This window comes from Heterodontus francisci, chromosome 38 (genome assembly GCF_036365525.1).
Source record: "Heterodontus francisci isolate sHetFra1 chromosome 38, sHetFra1.hap1, whole genome shotgun sequence".
Taxonomy (NCBI): domain Eukaryota; kingdom Metazoa; phylum Chordata; class Chondrichthyes; order Heterodontiformes; family Heterodontidae; genus Heterodontus; species Heterodontus francisci.
Window position 1 is genome coordinate 27,019,744 of NC_090408.1, and position 19,262 is coordinate 27,039,005.

Consider the following 19,262-nt stretch of genomic DNA (forward strand, 5'->3'; position numbering starts at 1 on the left):
AAGGTTGAAACTTCAGTACAGTGCTGAAACCTTTGTACTCTGGGATTGCTGCATTCTCATAAATTCTGCACTTCAAATGAGGCATTAAATGGAGGCCCTCTCAGCCTAGTTTGGTGGTTCAAAAGGACACTAAAGATCCCAGAGGATCTTTTCAAAGAAGCAGAAATGCCAGTGAGCTGACATATTTCTCCTTCAAATCAGCACAGTAACATGTTAACTCATTATTCATTTCATTACATTTATGGGGTCTTGCTGTGCACAAAACAACTGCTGCACGTGGCCATATAAATTATGTCATTTTGCGCGAAGTGCTTTGGAGCATTTTGGGGGACATAATAAGGCACTATATAAATGCAAGTTCCTTTTTATGGCTTTAATACCCTTAGACATTTTGCAAGTTTTACAGGGTAACTCCTGTTTTGAAGGTTGGAAGAAAGAGTAAAGACAGAAGCTGCTAAAAATCTACTATCTGACAATTTATTCAAGTATGTTCAACTTTAAAAACTTTCCATAACACTGTTTAGGTCAATAATAGAACCTCACAACCTTTCAGCAATAAATTAACACCAATGAGAACCTCAACAGTGTTCTAATCCAGAAAGTCAGTTGGTGAAGGATAGAATTGGAGCAATCTTTACACACTTTTATATTTATTTACAGAGTTACACATTATAAGCAAACTGCACCTAATAAAGCATGGCTACCCGACCAGAACCACGACCTATGTTGGGTTCAGGTCGGGTCTCTCTTCCAGGTCCAGCATTCGGGCTGGACGCGGACAGTACTGCCTTGCTCCAGGAAGTAATCTTCAAATGAACATTCAGGATGTCAAGGTGGGAAACGTGCAGTCCTGACTCTGCAGTAAAGCCTAGCTACCCGACCAAACCCAACTACATGTGTCGGGTTGGGTTGGGCATTTGAAAAAATTAAAGGGCTCGGGCCAGGGTCGGATGTTAATTTTATATCCGAGCCAGGCTTTACCTCCTAACCCCACAACCACAATTATAATCTGTGTCCTTTTTAGGGGTTCAAGTGAATCCACAGTTAATGCCCACCACCTGCATACAATTAAACACAATTAACAATATCTGGCAATCAGCATGCATCAATAGGAATACGTAATTAAAACATTCAACTAAAGAGCGTCAGAGGCACGCTGAGATTCCTGCTGACTCTGGAGGCAAGTGCACTACCAACTGAGCCAAGCTGCCTCTTTGCAGTAGTAAAAGGTAGCATCAGGCTTGAAAGGAGAAATATTTTCAAACAAGAACTATTTTAAATTAAAAATCAAATTAGCAGAAAATGGATATGAAATGCCACAATTTAACAAGTGCTAGAAAATGGGATTAGAATAATTAGGTGCTTGATGGCCGGCACGGACATGATGGGCTGAAGGGCCTGTTTCTGTGCTGTATAATTCTATGACTCTAACTATGCTTTTAATACATTTTGCAATACTTCACATATTCATTTTTACTAGAAAGATTTCAGAGCAACCTTTTGTAAGCGACTGATTTAAAAAATGAAAATATACATTTTTAGTGTAATAACAAAACAAATTTGAGAGAATTCCTATTCAATGCTTTTCTGTAGATTTTTATAGTCACAAAACAATGGATACTTGAACAATTATAAAGGAACTTCAAAAGGATGCGTAATTGTGAACACAGCTTAACCTGTTTTTAAAGAACATCACAGAGACAAGCTTATGAGATTCGTGCTGACTTAGGAGGCAAGTGCACTACCAACTGAGCTAAGCTACCTCTTTGCAGTAGCAAAGATAGTATTTTAAAAATATTTTTGCATATTACAGTGTTCATCATCTGTTTTATGTACTTCTTGGATCTAATTGCTTGAGGGATGGGTCAGTAATCTTTTAACTTTAAAATTAACATGTGCTAACAAATGTATCTTATTCAAACAAGTCAAGGAGGAAGGCCAGCAACTTGTCCATATGTTTCTGCCAGGAGCTGTACAATAGCAGGCAAATATTGATACTTTCACTACAATGAAAACCATTTCATGGAAGATCTAAAGTGCCTTTCACATTTACAGAAATTAAAACCCAATAACAAAATATTTAATTCTACCACATTTGCAATACAGAATGAATGCTCTACTGCAATCCAATGAATGTGGCAATCAGCCCACTAGTGAGTGGGACCTACACAACTCTATTGCCATGTATTACTTTGCTACTTCTCACCCAACCCCCACCACCATGGAATTCCATGTTTAATGGATTACACACACCTCCCACATGCTGCAACTACAGAAAATTTCAAACATTTGGATTCTTTGAAATAAATTAAAGCAATCTCTGATCAACGTTTAAGTTGCGATCCCCACAAGAGGCTGAACCAAGAACAGTGGAAGGCATTTAAAAGAAGCTTCCATTCATCTTTAGCAGTTGAGAATTAAATTTAAATTGTGTAATCAACGATCTAGTTTTAAAACTAGAGAAATAGATAACTGTACAGATCAATTTTGATTGAAAATACAGACATTACATTCAATCAAAATTCATGTACAAAACAGCAAATTCTAATACGTTAAAAATTTATTGTACACAAAATATTGCAACCTTATCTACCAACTGTTGAAACCATTTTAGCAGGAGTCACTATTTATTAGCTGTACATGCTGACCTTTAAACAAGATTCTCAAGCATTAATTTTACAGCACCTGTTTTAATGCCAAAACATATATAAAAGGCACTATTGTACTAGAAGATTTTAAAACACTGAAGTCATTAGCAGATGCACAGAACAAAAATATATATATAAAAAAAGAAAACAATTGGTAAAGACAGGCCCGTTCATTCCATGAAAATTGCTTTAAGCAATGTTTATTAATGGGCACATTGTTAAAGAAAGGCATGCTTGTGCCACGCTGAAATGGTCATTGTAGGACCTATGGGGATGGCGGGGCAAATCAGATACAGCGGCAGAAGAGTGCAATGATGGACTAAGAACCAACATGAAACAACAATGTGTTTGGTTCTTTGTAATTGCAAGAACAAAGCAGGAAGAAATGCTGCACCAGCAGAGGGAGGGTGACAACATTGAACCTTCCTTACTTAATGCAAAGAAATTTACTCAAAGATGTAGGTAGTCAAACTTCTTTTGGGCCTCCTTATCTCGAGAGACAATGGATACGCGCCTGGAGGTGGTCAGTGGTTTGTGAAGCAGCGCCTGGAGTGGCTATAAAGGCCAATTCTGGAGTGACAGGCTCTTCCACAGGTGCTGCAGAGAAATTTGTTTGTTGGGGCTGTTGCACAGTTGGCTCTCCCCTTGCGCCTCTGTCTTTTTTCCTGCCAACTACTAAGTCTCTTCGACTCGCCACAATTTAGCCCTGTCTTTATGGCTGCCCGCCAGCTCTGGCGAATGCTAGTCAAACTGGTTTGTTGCCAAGGCACAACAGCTCTCTGTTCATTACAAAAACCACAGCAAAGCACCTAGTTGCAAATCCCACTGCCTCGGCATGGCACTATGATGTGTCGCTGTTTGTTCTCTGCATCAATGAAATATCCATCCAATAAGAACCTGGCACATATCAAAACCATTTCACTATTATTTTAGGCCATAAATAAAAGATATTGCCAAAAAAGTGTTGAATTGCAAAACTTTAATTTTTTGTGCAAGAACTCGGCTGTAACAAACTTTACTTTTCAGCTTTAAATAAATGTTCAGAGTACAGCAAGATGTTCAAAATGAGTCATGCAGGGCCCAAGATTAACAGAGTTGGTGTGTGGTCAATTGAGCAAGGTCCTTAATATTAGCAAAGATATGTGAACTGTGCAACTTTCAAGTTTTCTAGTCTTCTCAAACAACTCAGCTGTAACATATAAACAGACTGTAAACAAAAGTTTCAAATGAATTATGAAGATCCTCAGAAGTGAGACAGACAAGACAAAAAAAGTTATCTTTACAGATGTGCTGACAAAATGTCAAGCGAAGTCCTAAACTCCTTCAACCTGCTCTCACAATCCACCGGCCCTGCCCAAACTTTATGTTCTTCCTCCTGCTTGGGTGTCCATTATTATCTTCTGCCTGTAAAGTGCTCATACATTTTTCTATACCAGCACTACAGAAATGAAATTTGTTGTATTATTAACATTTGTAGCGTTAACGTACACGTCAAAAAATAAGTATATTGTATAGATGTGACTTACATTAAAATCACTTGTTTACAACTTTAAATCAGCACAGCCATGTGAATTATTTATCTGTAGGCAAACAGATTAAAGTCCTGTTGCTTTCGCTTACATACATACTTTATGAATGTTAACCTTGAAATTGGCAAGGGAACAGTAATCTCTAAAACTTGTGCATCAAGACACTGCCAGTGGTGTCATTGCACCTTTTCAAAACGTCGACATACAATTCTCTCATAAGTCAGATGTGTTCCAGTACAACTCTAACTTTACTCTAAGAGAAAATAAAACATATTTGCACAACGCCCACAATAGTAACTTGAAACTGAGATCTACACATTAGTAGACACAACAGAAACATGGATTATGTTATGTTGATGTAGTGGCTAAACAGTAACTTGTAAAATCTCAATTAGGAACGTACAGTTTTGATTTCCTAGTGCTCAACCTGTGCTACACTGAGAAGGAAGAAACCATATATCTTCCTGCCGTCAGCAGGGTTTAGAAAATGTGGACAGGAAAATTTATGACCAGTAGCCTACAAAGAGGGAATTGGCAAAGGACTGGATAGATTGCGAAGATCACATTCCCTCCTTGCAACAGAGGGACCTAACCATACACAGGGAGCTATCGAAAGATGTATGCTATTAGATGGTATAAACCCTCAAAAACACTCATGGTCAAAATGTAATTACAAGATACATGGCAAAAATGTCATGTTTATGGATGATAAATAATCTTTTAAATACAACTCCAAATATTCTGGAGGAAACGTATTGGCTTCAAAAGCAAGTCTGTCCTACAGTTTTGTGCACTGCCTCCCCACCACATATGCACACATTTCAAACATTAAATTCTTGCACCATTGATTTTCCATATAAATACTATCTAGACTAACAAGGTGGCTGCCTCGATGGCTAAATTGGTAAATACACTGCCGTGTGAAGCAGAGCCATAGACCAGGAAACCCTAATTTCACCCCTGTTCTGTGCCGAGTTAGCTCAATGGAAACAGCAAATGGCGCTGCAATTAGCCTCAGCTACCTGCTGCTGTTGGTTATTTTTGAAAAATGGCTTTTGGAATAGGGTTTTCCCTAGAAAGTAAATAACAAACTTGCATTTACATAATAACTTTCAGGGTTTCAGAACATACCAAAACACTTCCCAACTAATTAAGTACATTTGAAAGTATGCTTATTGTTAGAAATGAAGGAAACATAGTAGTTGATTTGTACACAGTAAGGTCCAACAAACAGAAATCAGATAAATTACTAGATGTTGGCTAAGGCCACTTATTCTTTCCTAGGTTTTACTGAGGATGAAGAAGGGTGAAGAATACAACAGAAGCAAGGAGCATTTGCAGGCAAGGTTATTTTAAAATCAAAGATTGTGCAGCTGACCTTTCATCAGTGATTATAGTACCAAATTATAAAGTAGTCACATGTGAGAAATGAGTTGGAGGCTCTGTTTCCTGAACTTTCCAGCTACATCTTCACTTATAATGCACTGTACATGCACATTCATGCATTTACAAACAGGTACGTGTTGCCAACTGAAATAGAGCCATGTAAAATTACAGTGCATACAATATTTTTACATCAAGGTCAAAGTGAAAATAAATTCAGAGGGCATCACACTCAATGGACTATAATAGAAATAGGGCACATTCCCTACCCAGGAAAATTCATTTTCTTTAAAAACACACACCTGCACAGCTGCTTGAAGCAAGGTAATGTTAAGTACTGTAGTAAAACTGTTTTAACATCCAATCCTTCATTTTGATCCCTACAAATGATGCACTGCTAAATCCATGCTGTTCGTTCAATTTCCTAGAAAGGTATTTTATACGGCTATCAAGTGGCACAACAGACATTGCCAGAAGTGTAACAAAGATCAGCCTGGTTATTGCTGGAGCACAAAACGACTTGCAAAAATTGTATTAAGAGGCCATTAACAGGCAGTGACAAATTTAATGTAGTCTTATCAGGCATGCCCCAGCAGCCCTGGTTGAGCAAGTGATAAGCAAGTCTGAATTTCTACAAATGATATAAAGCACTCTAAGCAGTAACACCATCTTGAAGGCAACACCACAGGGAGAGAAGCAATAGGTGCATATTCAAATATCATGATGCATTTTCCCAAGCAAAACTAAAAGTATTTACAAACAAATCACTCCTTTCAGCGTTGCTAAGAAAAGTGTCACATCCCATTCTTTCAATTAGAATCAAGGTTCCAAGTCCTTTAAAACAATGTTATCCAATACATTAACTAATAACCACGTGGCCAACTGGAAAGCCAGAAGTAGCTAATTGCATTTCTGATCAGTAAGTTAAAAAAAAAGTCATTGCACATGTAATCACAATACTCCTACTTGGATTCTGTCTGCATGCATTCTTTAAGCTTTTTTGTGCTTTCGTTGGTAAGAAGGGCAAAACAAAAAGCAGAGTGCTGATTGTTTGAGTGCTTCATTTCCTTGGTTACTGAATGGTGTATATTTTATTTAAAATGTAACACAAAATACATTTACTGGTACTGTGTGAGTGTCTGGAAGGTGTATTTTACTAAAATTAGTGCATGTGACTAAAACAATGTCACCATAGCCACACCTGTCAGGTCAGTGATTTCAATTAGACAACACTGATTTGAAAAAAACTTAAAAACTTCAATTTACAGAAACACAATAAAAATTATTACATCTACATTTCAGTAGTCTCTGCAAAGATTTTTCTTAAAAATATACAAATTTTGGGCTTGGGACAGAGAAGCTACAACAAGATATTGACAGAATTTGCGACTTTGGAGACTGGAGCTTTGTTACCAGTGCTTGAGTGATTCACATTTTCCCTTTAGATGAGCATTTATGTAACATTGTCAAGTTGACTGGAATGGAGTTCCCTCCCTGCATTGTTCAAGCATACTTCTCAGTGGGTCAGTAAAGGAATGGCAATAAATAGCATCAGTGAGGAAGCCTGCAGGGCATCAGCCAATCTCCTAGAATAGGGCAGACTAGACTGCATCTTCAATCAAGATTCTTTAAGTAAAAAGTATTAACCTGGCACTGAACAGTAGATTTTTGCTGAAGAAATATATTTTGTTATTGCTTAAAACCAGGTACAGTATTATATAACTAGCTTTCATGACCAAATAGAGAAACTAAATCAATCTGGCTAAAGCCTATCCTTTCATGATCAGGTGGGAAGTCACACAGGAATCTTATTTTCTAGGCTGCAGACAAGAACATTATTTGATATAAACACAAGAAATACTGGAAATACTCAGCAGGTCTGGCAGCATCTGTGGAGAGAGAAGCAGAGTGAATGCTTCAGGTCAGTGACCCTTCTTCAGAACTCAGTTGCTGCCAGACTGGAGTACTTCCAGCATTTCTTGTTTTTATTTCAGATTTCCAGCATCCGCAGTATTTTGTTTTTACAATATTGGATATGGTCTGTCATCTCTGCTCACACGAACAGATTCTCAGTTATGGATTTTCAAGTGGTGGACGAAGCCTTTTGCTTGTGAAGTATTATGGCAGCCACCTACCAACATGACTCCACTCAGACGGCATTATGCCACTAAGCAGGCCTGCAATAATATTCAACTATTAAACATACCAGCTTACAGAAGTGCAAAAATCACATTTCTCTTTGCCATGAACAAGTGCTGTGCTGTCTAGAAATGTTATTTGTTACTATATAAATCAGACCAAATCAAAATCTTCCCTGGTGAGAAATACTGATGCATTTCTTTAGGTTGGTTGGGGGGTGGGAGGGGGGACAGTGGAATGTTGGGAAAAGAGAAGGCAGAGAGTCACAGAGTGAATTGTTACACAACTAGTTCAGTGTTGGGGAAAGATTACATTTCTAATGACATCCTGCAAACTTTCCAGCTCAACGACAGTATAGTATAGACCTAGAGGAAATAGGATTTTAGCTTGAGTCTTAAAATTGCAAACTTTTTGTATTTAAAAATTCATTTCAAGTAAAAACTGAGAAACAATTATATTGTGTGAGTGGAAAGTTAAAAATTTCAGCTTAAATTAATTTTTGCAATGATTTATTTAATTTCTGTTACTGGTTTTACAGTATCTTTAATACTACAATTTTAAACAAAACAAAAATAGAAACTGTACAAATAAGAATTTGTATTTAAAGTGAACAGCTTCTGTTAACACAAAAACACAAGAAATAGGAGCAGTAGGCCATACAACCACTTGAGCCTGCTCCACTATTCAATAATATCATGGCTGATTTCTCTGTTCATTGTAGTTTATTTTGAAAGAGTTCCCATTATAATAGGGGATCTGAACCCTGGTAATCTTCAGAGCATTACTTTTGAATCAGATCAAGGCAGTGCAAGACCACTTGCACAGTGAAAGGCTAGGGATTTATCAGGGATATTTAAAAAATGCAAAAATTGAAGAGACAGAAGAGTCTGGAAAAACCAGAAACTCCAGTCGAGGAGAACTCTGGGCATCTCACTGACGTAAATCAATAATTATCATTCACAGGAGTAACTCTTCGAGACAATGCCCAGTGGGACAAAAAAAAAATCAGGGAGGGGGACAAATACCACAGCAGACCCAACCTCACGTGCCACTGAAAAGAACCCCAAATCTTACAAGAATCACAACAATCTGAAGGTTTCTGTGAATTCCAGATTGCGAGCCCCTCACAAAACTAATTAGGGGGATTAAAGATAGCAGGAAGAGCAAACAAATTGGTTGAACACTGAAAAGCCAAACTATCTCGAAAAACACCATCACAAACACGAATTTAGCATTGAGTATCATGTTTTTGTACCTTGTGTGGGGATATACTATTTCTACATTAAACAAAAAGATCAGGAGTCTCAATCCAACAAAGAATGAAAAACATCCAAATCTAAATTGAGCTACACTGACATTCTAATTTCTCTGTATCTAAATTGATAAAGGAATTCAATAAGCTAAACACCTTGATTAGGTCACCCCTCAACCTTCTAAACACATGGCAATACAAGCCAAGTTTACATAACTGGTCCTCAATTTAACCCTTTTAAGTTCTGGTATCATCCTACTGAATCGGTGCTGTATTATCGCCAAGGACATAGATCGTTCCTTTGGTTTGGTACCCAGAAATGAACACAGTACTCCAGATGGGGTCTGACCAAGGCTCTGTACAATTGAAGCATCACTTCCTCCGCTTTGTATTTCAGTCCCCTTGAGAAAAAGGCCAACAGATCATCATTTTTTTGTATTACTTTTTGCACATACCTTTTAGTTCATATAGACACCTAAATGCTTTTGCATCTCCACAGTTCCTAGTGTTTGTAAATAAGAAAATATTCCAATTTGTCTCAGGGCCAAGATGACCTTACACTTCTCCATTAAGGCCCAGCTGCTACTGTTCTGCGCACTCAGTCTATGTACCTTTGTAACTTGCTGCTCCCATCTACACACCTTACTGCACCTCCTAACTTAGTGTCATCTACAAACTTTGATATACAACCCTCTATTCCTTCAAAGTCATTTATAGTGAAAAAATGAGGTCCAGCAAATATCCAAGGAAAACCACATCATATCCCAGAAAATATTGCTATTATCCTTACTGTCTCCTAGCTCCCAATCAATTACCAACCCACATCACAAGGTTAAATCCAATTTTGTGTGCACTTATTTTTTTCTAATCACTTGCGTGCAACCTTACCAAATGCCTTCTGCAAGTCCACACAGGCACTCTCTTGACCACCAGATTAGTGATCACTTCAAAAAAAAATTCAACTAGATTGGTCAGATACAATCTCTCCTTCTCAAATCCATGTTGCCACTTCAACAGAGTGACTGAGCACTTGGCCAGGATAGATTCCAATAATTTCCCCACAAGTGGATATTAAACTGGCAGATCTGTAGTTACTTGGTTTCTCCTTCCCTCCCTGCTTAAATAATGGAGCAACATTTGCAATTTTTCAATCCAAAGGCCCAATTCCTGAATCCAGAGTGCTCTGGAAAACAATGATCAATGCATCTGCAATTTCCTTGCTCTATCTTCCGCAGTTAATTTCCAAAGCACAGAAAGGATGTAAAGCTGTGGAACACTGCAGAAACAGGGTGGGGCCCCACAGCAATTTGTAGGTGATGGAGAGCATTTTAAATTGAACGCGTAAGGAACATGAGCAGACCATTCAGCAACACAAGCCTGTTCCACCATTTGATGATGATTATGGCTGATCTGTATCCCAAACTATTCAGCCACCTTGCCCCCATATCCCTTAATACTAGTGACTAGCAAAAATCGATCACTCAGATTTAAAATTATGAATTGAGTCAGCATCGACTGCTTTTTGAGGGAGTGTTTCAAGCTATCACTTTTTGCATGAAGAAACATTTCCTAACTTCTCTCCTGAATGGCCTGGCTCTGATTTTAAGGTTATCTCCCCTTGCCCTAGACTCCTCCAACAGCAGAAAAAGCTCATCTTTATCGACCCTATCAATTGCTTTCAAAATCCTAAAAACCTCAGTCAAATCACCCCTTAACCTTCTTTACTCCTGGGAATTCAAGCCTTGTTCATATTTTTTAAAATGTACTTTATTCATAAAATTTGTAGTACTACATTACGTTAGTTCAAATTTGACATTTCATAAAGTGCAATACAGATCAGAGCTGCCTCACTACATTTGCCACTACAGATTATATTTATAAAATTTACATTTCATATCAAATATTCTCTGGTGCATACAGCCTGAGGGCTCTTTCACAATTTCCAGCGCCTCAATATACTATGGAGGGAGAGCCTTAAACCTTCCCTATAAAGCTTTTGTGCCCCAAGCTTTAGTGCTTCCCTCAGTACGTAGTCCTGGACCTTGAAACGTGCCAGTCTGCAACACCTGGTCATCGACAGCGCTTTGCAATGGAAGACCAGCAAGTTTCGGGCAGACCAAAGAATGTCTTTCAACTCATCAATGTCCCTCCGCCAACAGTTGATGTTTATCTCAATGTGCATCTTAGCGTACATCCGTAGAACATGGAGTCCTGTGTTATCGAGCTGCTCGGGATGTACCTGAACAAACACCGCTGCATTTCTTTTTGGATCTGCTTTGCAAAGGCACATTTCAGAAGGAGGTGGGTGAGGGTCTTTTCACCCCCGCTTTAAGGGCAGCACGTGGTGGCGCTGTGACTTTGGGCATGCAGGAAGAATCTGATGAAGAGCACCCTTCTCACCACCAGCCAAGCAATGTCTTGGTGCTTATTTGAAAGCTCTGGCAAATGAGACATTCTTCCAAATGAATTTGACAGTCTGGTCAGGGAACCATCTGACAGGATCCACCATCTTCTTTTCCCGCAAGGCCTCGAGGAAGTTACGTGCGGACCACTGCCTGTTGGACTTCATGTCAAAGGAGTTTTTCTGAAAAAAACCTTTTCCACAAGGGACAGGTGGTATAGCACTGTCCAATTGAATGCAATGTTCTGCGTCTGCAGCACTGTGGCCAGACCCATCCTTCGCAACACTGGGGACAGATAGAACCTCAGTAAACAGCGAAACTTGGTCTTTGTGTACCAAGGGTCTACACACAACTTGGTGCAGCCGCACACAAAGGTGGCCATCAGGACGAAGGTGACATTGGGTACATTCCCCAACCCCTCCCACCTAGAAATTTGTATATTGTGTCCCTGCAGACACAGTCCATTCAAGCCTAATTCACATAATCTATCCTTATAATCTAACCCTTGGAGTCCTGGCAACATTCTAGTCAATATGCACTGCACTCCTTCCAATGTCAATATATCCTTTCATGATGGTGCTTCTGATATGACCTCCTTTTTCCTCAACCGAGGATTTCCCCCCACTGTGGTTGACAGGGCCCTCAACCGTGTCCGGCCTATTCCCCGCACCTCTACCCTCACCCCTTCCCCTCCCTCCCAGAACCGTGACAGGGTTCCCCTTGTCCGCACTTTCCACCCCATCAGCCTCCATATCCAAAGGATCATCCTCCGCCATTTCCGCCACCTCCAGCGTGATGCCACTACCAGTCGCATCTTCCCCTCCCTTCCCCTGTCAGCATTCCGAAGGGATCGTTCCCTCCGCGACACCCTGGTCCACTCCTCCATTACCCCCGTCCCAGGGCACCTTCCCTTGCAATCGCAGGAGGTGTAATACCTGCCCATTTACCTCCTCTCTCCTCACTATCCCAGGCCCCAAACACTCCTTTCAGGTGAAGCAGTGATTTACTTGTACTTCTTTCAATGTAGTATACTGTATTCGCTGCTCACAGTGTGGTCTCCTCTACATTGGGGAGACCAAGCATAGACTGGGTGACTGCTTTGCGGAACATCTCCGCTCAGTCCGCAAGCAGGACCCTGAGCTTCCGGTTGCTTGCCATTTCAACACTCCCCCCTGCTCTCATGCTCACGTCTCTGTCCTGGGATTGCTGCAGTGTTCCAGTGAACATCAACACAAGCTCGAGGAACAGCATCTCATCTACCGATTAGGCACACTGCAGCCTACCGGACTGAACATTGAGTTCAATAATTTCAGAGCATGACAGCCCCCCATTTTACTTTCATTTTTAGTTATTTTTTCTTACATTCTTTTTTACAATCTTTTTTTTGCATTTATTTCATTTCATCTTAGTTTGTTCAGTTTGCTTACCCACTGCTTTTTTTTCAGGTTTGCACTTGCTGCTGTTCAATATTCCGTGTATTAACACCTAATCTGTACTAATGCTTTGTCTTTCAACACACCATTAACATATTGTTTGCCTTTGCTCCATGACCTTTTGGTCAGCTATGTGGCCTTGTCCAATCTACACCTTCTCCTTTGTTATCTCTTGCCCCACCCCCACCTCACTTGCTTATAACCTGTGACTTTTCTAATATTTGTCAGTTCCGAAGAAGGGTCACTGACCCGAAACGTTAACTCCGCTTCTCTTTTCACAGATGCTGCCAGACCTGCTGAGTGGTTCCAGCATTTCTTGTTTTTATATCCTTTCAAAGGTGTGGCCAGAACTGAACACAGTACTCCAGATTTGGTTCAACCAGGGGCTTTGTATAGCTGTAGCAAAACTACTTCTTTAAATTGTAGCCCTCTAGTTATAGATGCTAACATTCAATTTGTCTTTTTCATTTTTTGTACCTGACTACTACATTTTGGTGATGTGTTACATGGACAGTTCCTAGCTTTTCACTATTTTAAAAAATATTCATCTATTTTGGTTCAAAATGGATGACTTCACACTTGGGTGCGCTGAAATCCATCAGCCACAGTTTTCCCCCATTCACTTATCTATCAACATCTCTTTGCAATTTTATGCTTCCACCTACCCTAGTATCACCAATCTTTGTGTCATCAGCAAACTTGGATATATGGCTCTCTATTGTGTTTACCAAAGTTATTAATAAATACAGAGAATAGTTGGGGCCACAGCATAGATTCCTGCGGGATATCATGAGTCACTTCCTTCCAATTTGAGTGCACATCGGAATAAAAAGCTAGCATCAGTAACTATGAGTTTCACCCTCCCAGACTTTCAAGTCATAAACAAGGGGGTCAGTGATTCTGAAGATGCAAATGTACCAAGCAGCTATTAATACCTGGGAACAATGGAAGGCCCAGGTGACTGTGAAACCAGACTTCTGGACTCTGCATATTGGAATAGGGCAATAAGCTATTGAGTTTTGAGTCCAGATAAATTTAAACAGATTTTCTGAAAGCAGACAGGCTGTAAGAGCAGAAACCAGCGGTTGTGGTCTCAAGGCAGGCAGTAAGAAGGGAACCCAGCCGTTGCAGCCCCAAGAGAGAGGGGACACCTGCTCTTGGAAGCCTGATACGGTAAGAGGCTAAAAAAAGACTCAAACCTGTTTTGAAAGTTGAAGCTTGCAGAAAAGACGACCAGCAGGATCACCAGGAAATCGCTTTATTCGTGGACGCCCAGGTCGAAAGTGCTCAGAAAAGTGAGCAAAGCGGACAGTGATTTTTGAAAAGGTCTGGGAGATCCAACCCACTGCAACTGGGAGGAGTTTGGGACTTCTATCAGCAAAGATTTTGCCATCAAAGAGGACTGTGTAACATACATGTGTGGTGTGAAGTTTTCAAGTATTTTAATAATAAAACACCTTTCCTTGTAATCTGGGGTATCAACTACTTTCAAAGTACCATTTGGTTAATGGGAATTTCTTTTAGTTCAGTTGTTATGGTAAAAATCTTCATGTGAAATCTTGTTGTGCAATTCTTTTAACTGGTCTGACAGTTCATATCTCATACTTTAACATTAATGGTCTCACTGAGGTCGTACCACAACTCTCAATTATCAGCAAAAATGAAGAAAGGCATCGTCAAACAGTGCTAGTAAGTGGCACTTACTCACCAACAGCCTGCTGACTGATGCTCAGTTTGATTTCTGCCAGATCCACTCTGTTCCAGACTTTATTACATCCTTGGTCCAACCACAGACAAAAGAGCTGAACGCCAGCAGTGAAGTGAGAGTGATTAATCTGGTCATCAAAGCAGCATTTGACCAAGTGTAGCATCAAGGAGCCCCAGCAAAATTGAAGTCAATGAGAATCAGGGGCAAACACACTGCTGGCTGTAACTCCATATAAAAGGAAGATGGTTGCAGATGTTGGAGGCCCATCATGTCAGCCCCAAGATATCACTGAAGGAGTGCTTCAGGAGAGTGTCCTAGGCCCAACCCACTTTAGATGGTCAATGACCTTCCCTCCATAAGGTCAGAAGTGGGGATGCTTGATGATTGTACAGCATTCAGTTCCACTCACAGCTCCTCAGATAATGAAGCAGCCTGTACCTGCATGCAGCAAGGCCTGGACAACATTCAGTCTTGGACAGATAAGTGAAAAGTAACATTCGTGCCACACAAGTACCAGGCAATGACCATATCCAACGAGAGAGAATCTAACCATCTCCCTTTGACGTTTAAGAGCATTACTATCGCTGAATCCCCTACCATCATCCATTAACTGGACCAGCCATATAAATACTGTGGCCACAAGAGGAGGTCAAAGGCTGAAAGCTCTGCGAGTAACTCGCCTCCTGATTCCCCAAAGCCTGCCCACCATCTGCAAGGCACAAATCAGGAGTCTGATGGAATATTCTCCATTTGTCTGGATGAGTACAGCTCCAACAGCACTCAATAAACTCGACACCATCTAGGACAAAGCAACCTGCTTATTCGCCACCCCACTCACCACTGGTGCATAGTGGCAATAGTGAATACCATCTGCAAGATGCACTGCAGCAACTCACCAAAGCTCCTTCAATAGCACCTTTCAAACCTGCGACTTACACCACCTAGAAGGACAAGGGCAGAAAACACATGGGAACACCACCACCTGCAAGTTCCCATCCAAACCACACATCGTCAAGAAGGTGGGTCACCACCACCACCTTCTCAAGGGCAATTAGGGATGGGCAATGCCAGCGATGCTCACATCCCAAGAACAAATAAAAGAGATGATCCATGGAACAACTAAGTTACGATGTTTACACCTTAAATGGAAGGTAACCCATGCCTTTGAGAAAATCAAGGATCAGCATATTGATGAGGGATGACAAAAGGGCTAAGAATGAAACCTTGTGCACTCCAGAAGACAACTATGTCAGGGCAGGAGGAGAAACCAATGCTGGAGATGCACTGGCTGCATGGGGATCGGAAGTGGAATCATGCAAGGGCAATCTTGACTATGGAGGAGGTTGTGTCAGAGCATTGCATGACCAACTGTATCAAATACTATGGACAGATTGTTACTCCCTGACCTGCTCAATGCGTGCGCAGTCACGAAGGATATTATTCCATGACTTTGACCAGGACAGTGTTGGTGTTGTGAGCAGACACAGTCATCGATGCAACCAAGTACATTTCTCACATCATTTAAGAGTCAAACCAAAAGTGCAACTAAATGTCACAGACCTGAATCATTAACCGTTTCTCTCTCCACAGATTCTGCCAGACCTGCTGTGTATTTCCAGCACTTTTTGTTTGTATTTCAGATTTGCAGCCCGCAGTATTTTGCTTTTATACTACTGAACAAAATACCTTGTCTGTGGCAACAGCAGTCCAAATGCTCCAGATGAGATGATTCATCTGCAGCTCTCAAAAGGTCAATATCCTCTCTTAGCCTCTGTTGCTTCATATTTACAACTTGAAAATTAATCCAGAAACCATAGGCAACACCCATACTATAAAATGCAGCTTGTAATATACATGAAAATTTCAAAGGGTTATTGTATTACTATATTTAGTATCACAATTTGACGTCACTATCTATAATCATGTTCCATTCTCCATTTAACCTTCCTTGCTTCTTTAGTAAGTATATTTACAACTAGGGGTCATTTCAATTTTGTTTGTCAAAGTATTGCCCTTTGTACCAATGTAAAATGGTAGATTAAAGTGGTTTGGAATATTACACAAAGATGGTAGAATATTCTACTTACTCTTCCATTATTCAGTTTAAAAATGCATTGTATTTTATTTGAGATGTTCTCTGGTCACCATGATAAAAATAAACAGAATGTAAAGAATTGATCAGAGTAGTGAAAATATTACACTAATACAAACAAAACACGAACCATCCAAATTCTAATCTATAAATAATGAGTATAAATATATATTTTTTTTAAATTTATTTTATTTTATTTAGAGATACAGCACTGAAACAGGCCCTTCGGCCCACCAAGTCTGTGCCGACCATCAACCACCCATTTGTGCTAATCCTACACTAATTCCATATTCCTACCACATCCCCACCTGTCCCTATATTTCCCTACCACCTACCTATACTAGGGGCAATTTATAATGGCCAATTTACCCATCAACCTGCAAGTCTTTGGCATGTGGGAGGAAACCAGAGCACCCGGAGGAAACCCACGCAGACACAGGGAGAACTTGCAAACTCCCCACAGGCAGTACCCAGAATTGAACCCGGGTCGCTGCAGCTATGAGGCTGCGGTGCTAACCACTGCGCCGCCATATACTATGATAAGGCAAGGAATTAAAATCCCCAATTCCAACAGGAGAAAATGTTTTAACATTTTAAACTGGAACAGTTTATAAATTTTCTATAGTACTGAAGTACTGAGTGATAAAATGATTGAATACTAATACAAAAGTTAGGGGACAACTAGAGGCACAAATTTTTTTAAATTGAATCTCCGGTATGCTTTTTGACATTCTCAGGTTATGCAACTGAAAAGTATTTATATCTTTACTAGCAGACAAGAGTTTCAATTATACTAATGTTTACAATTTAAACTTCACAATGACATTTGTCTCACTATGAAATAGCTTCATTATATGTAAGACTTCAATCAGGTTCCACCACATTATAAAATATTTTTCATTATTTACTCACACATTCCCAGTGAATTTAACTCCTGCAGCACCAGTTATGCCACATTCCTAACAAGTGCTACTGATAAACTAACCTAAGATAACAAGTTTATCATTTGTGATAAATACATGGGATTCAATGTTGCAAAAGGAAAAACTAATATTATAACTCAAGTGGGCAGTGACCAGTGAATTTACAAAAAAGTGTTCTATTTTTGTTGCACCCGGAACTAAAAATATACCAGGCAAGTGACATTTTGATTGTTTATCCACGAACCAAGTGTTTTTTCTCAATTATCGTTATGGAAGCCAAGTATCTAAATTGTGTTTGCCCTAATTTTCAAGAATTATAGCATATTAAAACATTAAAGCCCAACATAGTACAAATTGAGTGATTTTTAAAAATGCCCATTTGTATGTTACGTTTTGCAAAAATGCCATTAACATTTCCTACTGAGAAACAAAAGGGTGATTTTGAGAAAGTGGAAGAATCGAAGTGACAGATGAGCAAACTCCTATTAAAGTCCACCAAAGTACAAACAATGTTATCAACGCAGGCTTGTAAATCTGTCTGCTGAAGGGGAGTTGGGACTCGGTTACTCTGCAACCTCAGATCCGGGTGAAATTTTCCACTCCAGGGCCGCTACAAGGCCTGGCCGCCTCCTCAACACAAACCAACCAGCTAAAAACATATCAACACACCCACCCACCCGCCCGCCGATTTATTCGTTTACCTTCGCCGCCTCCTTCTTCGCCATCCCCGCTAAGCCGCGAGACTGCCCCCCGGTGAGTCCAGGCGCTGTCAGACGCTCGCCGACACTGCCAGGCTGACTCCGAGCTTCATGTTGTCGGCCAGGGTTGGGGCTGTTGTCACCGTCGCGCAAACCGCGTCGCCCCTCGAGGAAGCCCCGCCCTGCTCCGCCGCGCCACCCGAGGAAGCCCCGCCCCTCGACTAACCCCGCCCTCTTCAGGGAACGTGCCCCGCCCCGCTTCATCAGCACACGGCAAGCCGAGCAGATCAGGACGCACCAAACGCGATCCACCCTCGAAACAGAATCTGTCAGTCACAAAAGCTGAGGAGAGACATAAACAGAGGGTGCAGGGAAGCAAGTGCTGTGTATTTTTAAGTATCCCTTTATGTATTTGCACTGCCGTCTGCATCAAAGATTAGACGACATGGCAGTTGAGATTTAACTTCACAAAGATTTTTTAAAATTGCATCAGCATTTAAACAACTGGCTCTGTGATTGGTGTTAGATGTGGCAAATAGGTCACACATTTCAATCCAAAGTGGGTCAGAGATCCCCTCCTGTGACTGTTTAACAGACCAGCCGATTCATGGCAGAGACCCATGCAAAAATGCACAGCTCCAGTGCCATTTCCTCATCCTTTTATATATTTTTTTCTTGTCAAGTACAGCATTTATACACAAGTCTGGCAGCATCTGTGAAGAGAGAAACAGTTAACGTTTCAGGTCTGTGACATTTTAATCAGAATTGAGAAAAGTTAGAAAGTTAGAAACCTCTTGCGTTTCTAATTTTTCCCAGCTCTTATTAAAAGGTCACAGACCTGAAATGTAAACTCTGCTTCTTTCTCCACAGATGTTGCCAGACCTGCTGAGTATTTCCAGCATTTTCTGTTTTTATTTCAGATTTCCAGCATTCACAATATTTTGCTTTTGTAATGGTATTTATCCACTTCCCTTTTAAAAGCTATTGCGGATCCTGCTGATGAGTACTGGATGGGCAGAAATTTCCTCTAATTAAATATTGGGAAGACTGAGGCT

General features: G+C 40.4%; 1 protein-coding gene across 5 annotated transcripts in view; it reads right to left on the bottom strand.

Moving 5' to 3' along the window:
• secisbp2l (SECIS binding protein 2-like) overlaps window positions 1–18,394 on the bottom strand; it is an 84,919-nt gene extending 66,525 nt beyond the window's left edge. For 3 of the 5 annotated variants that reach the window (XM_068017931.1, XM_068017930.1, XM_068017929.1), the window contains exon 1: window positions 18,211–18,394. In XM_068017931.1, coding sequence (XP_067874032.1) covers window positions 18,211–18,234 — 24 coding nt within the window. In that variant the 5' untranslated portion in view covers window positions 18,235–18,394. The remainder of the gene's footprint in view (window positions 1–18,210) is intronic. The other 2 variants (XM_068017932.1, XM_068017933.1) reach the window with 1 other exon arrangement.
• Window positions 18,395–19,262: the final 868 nt, after the last annotated feature.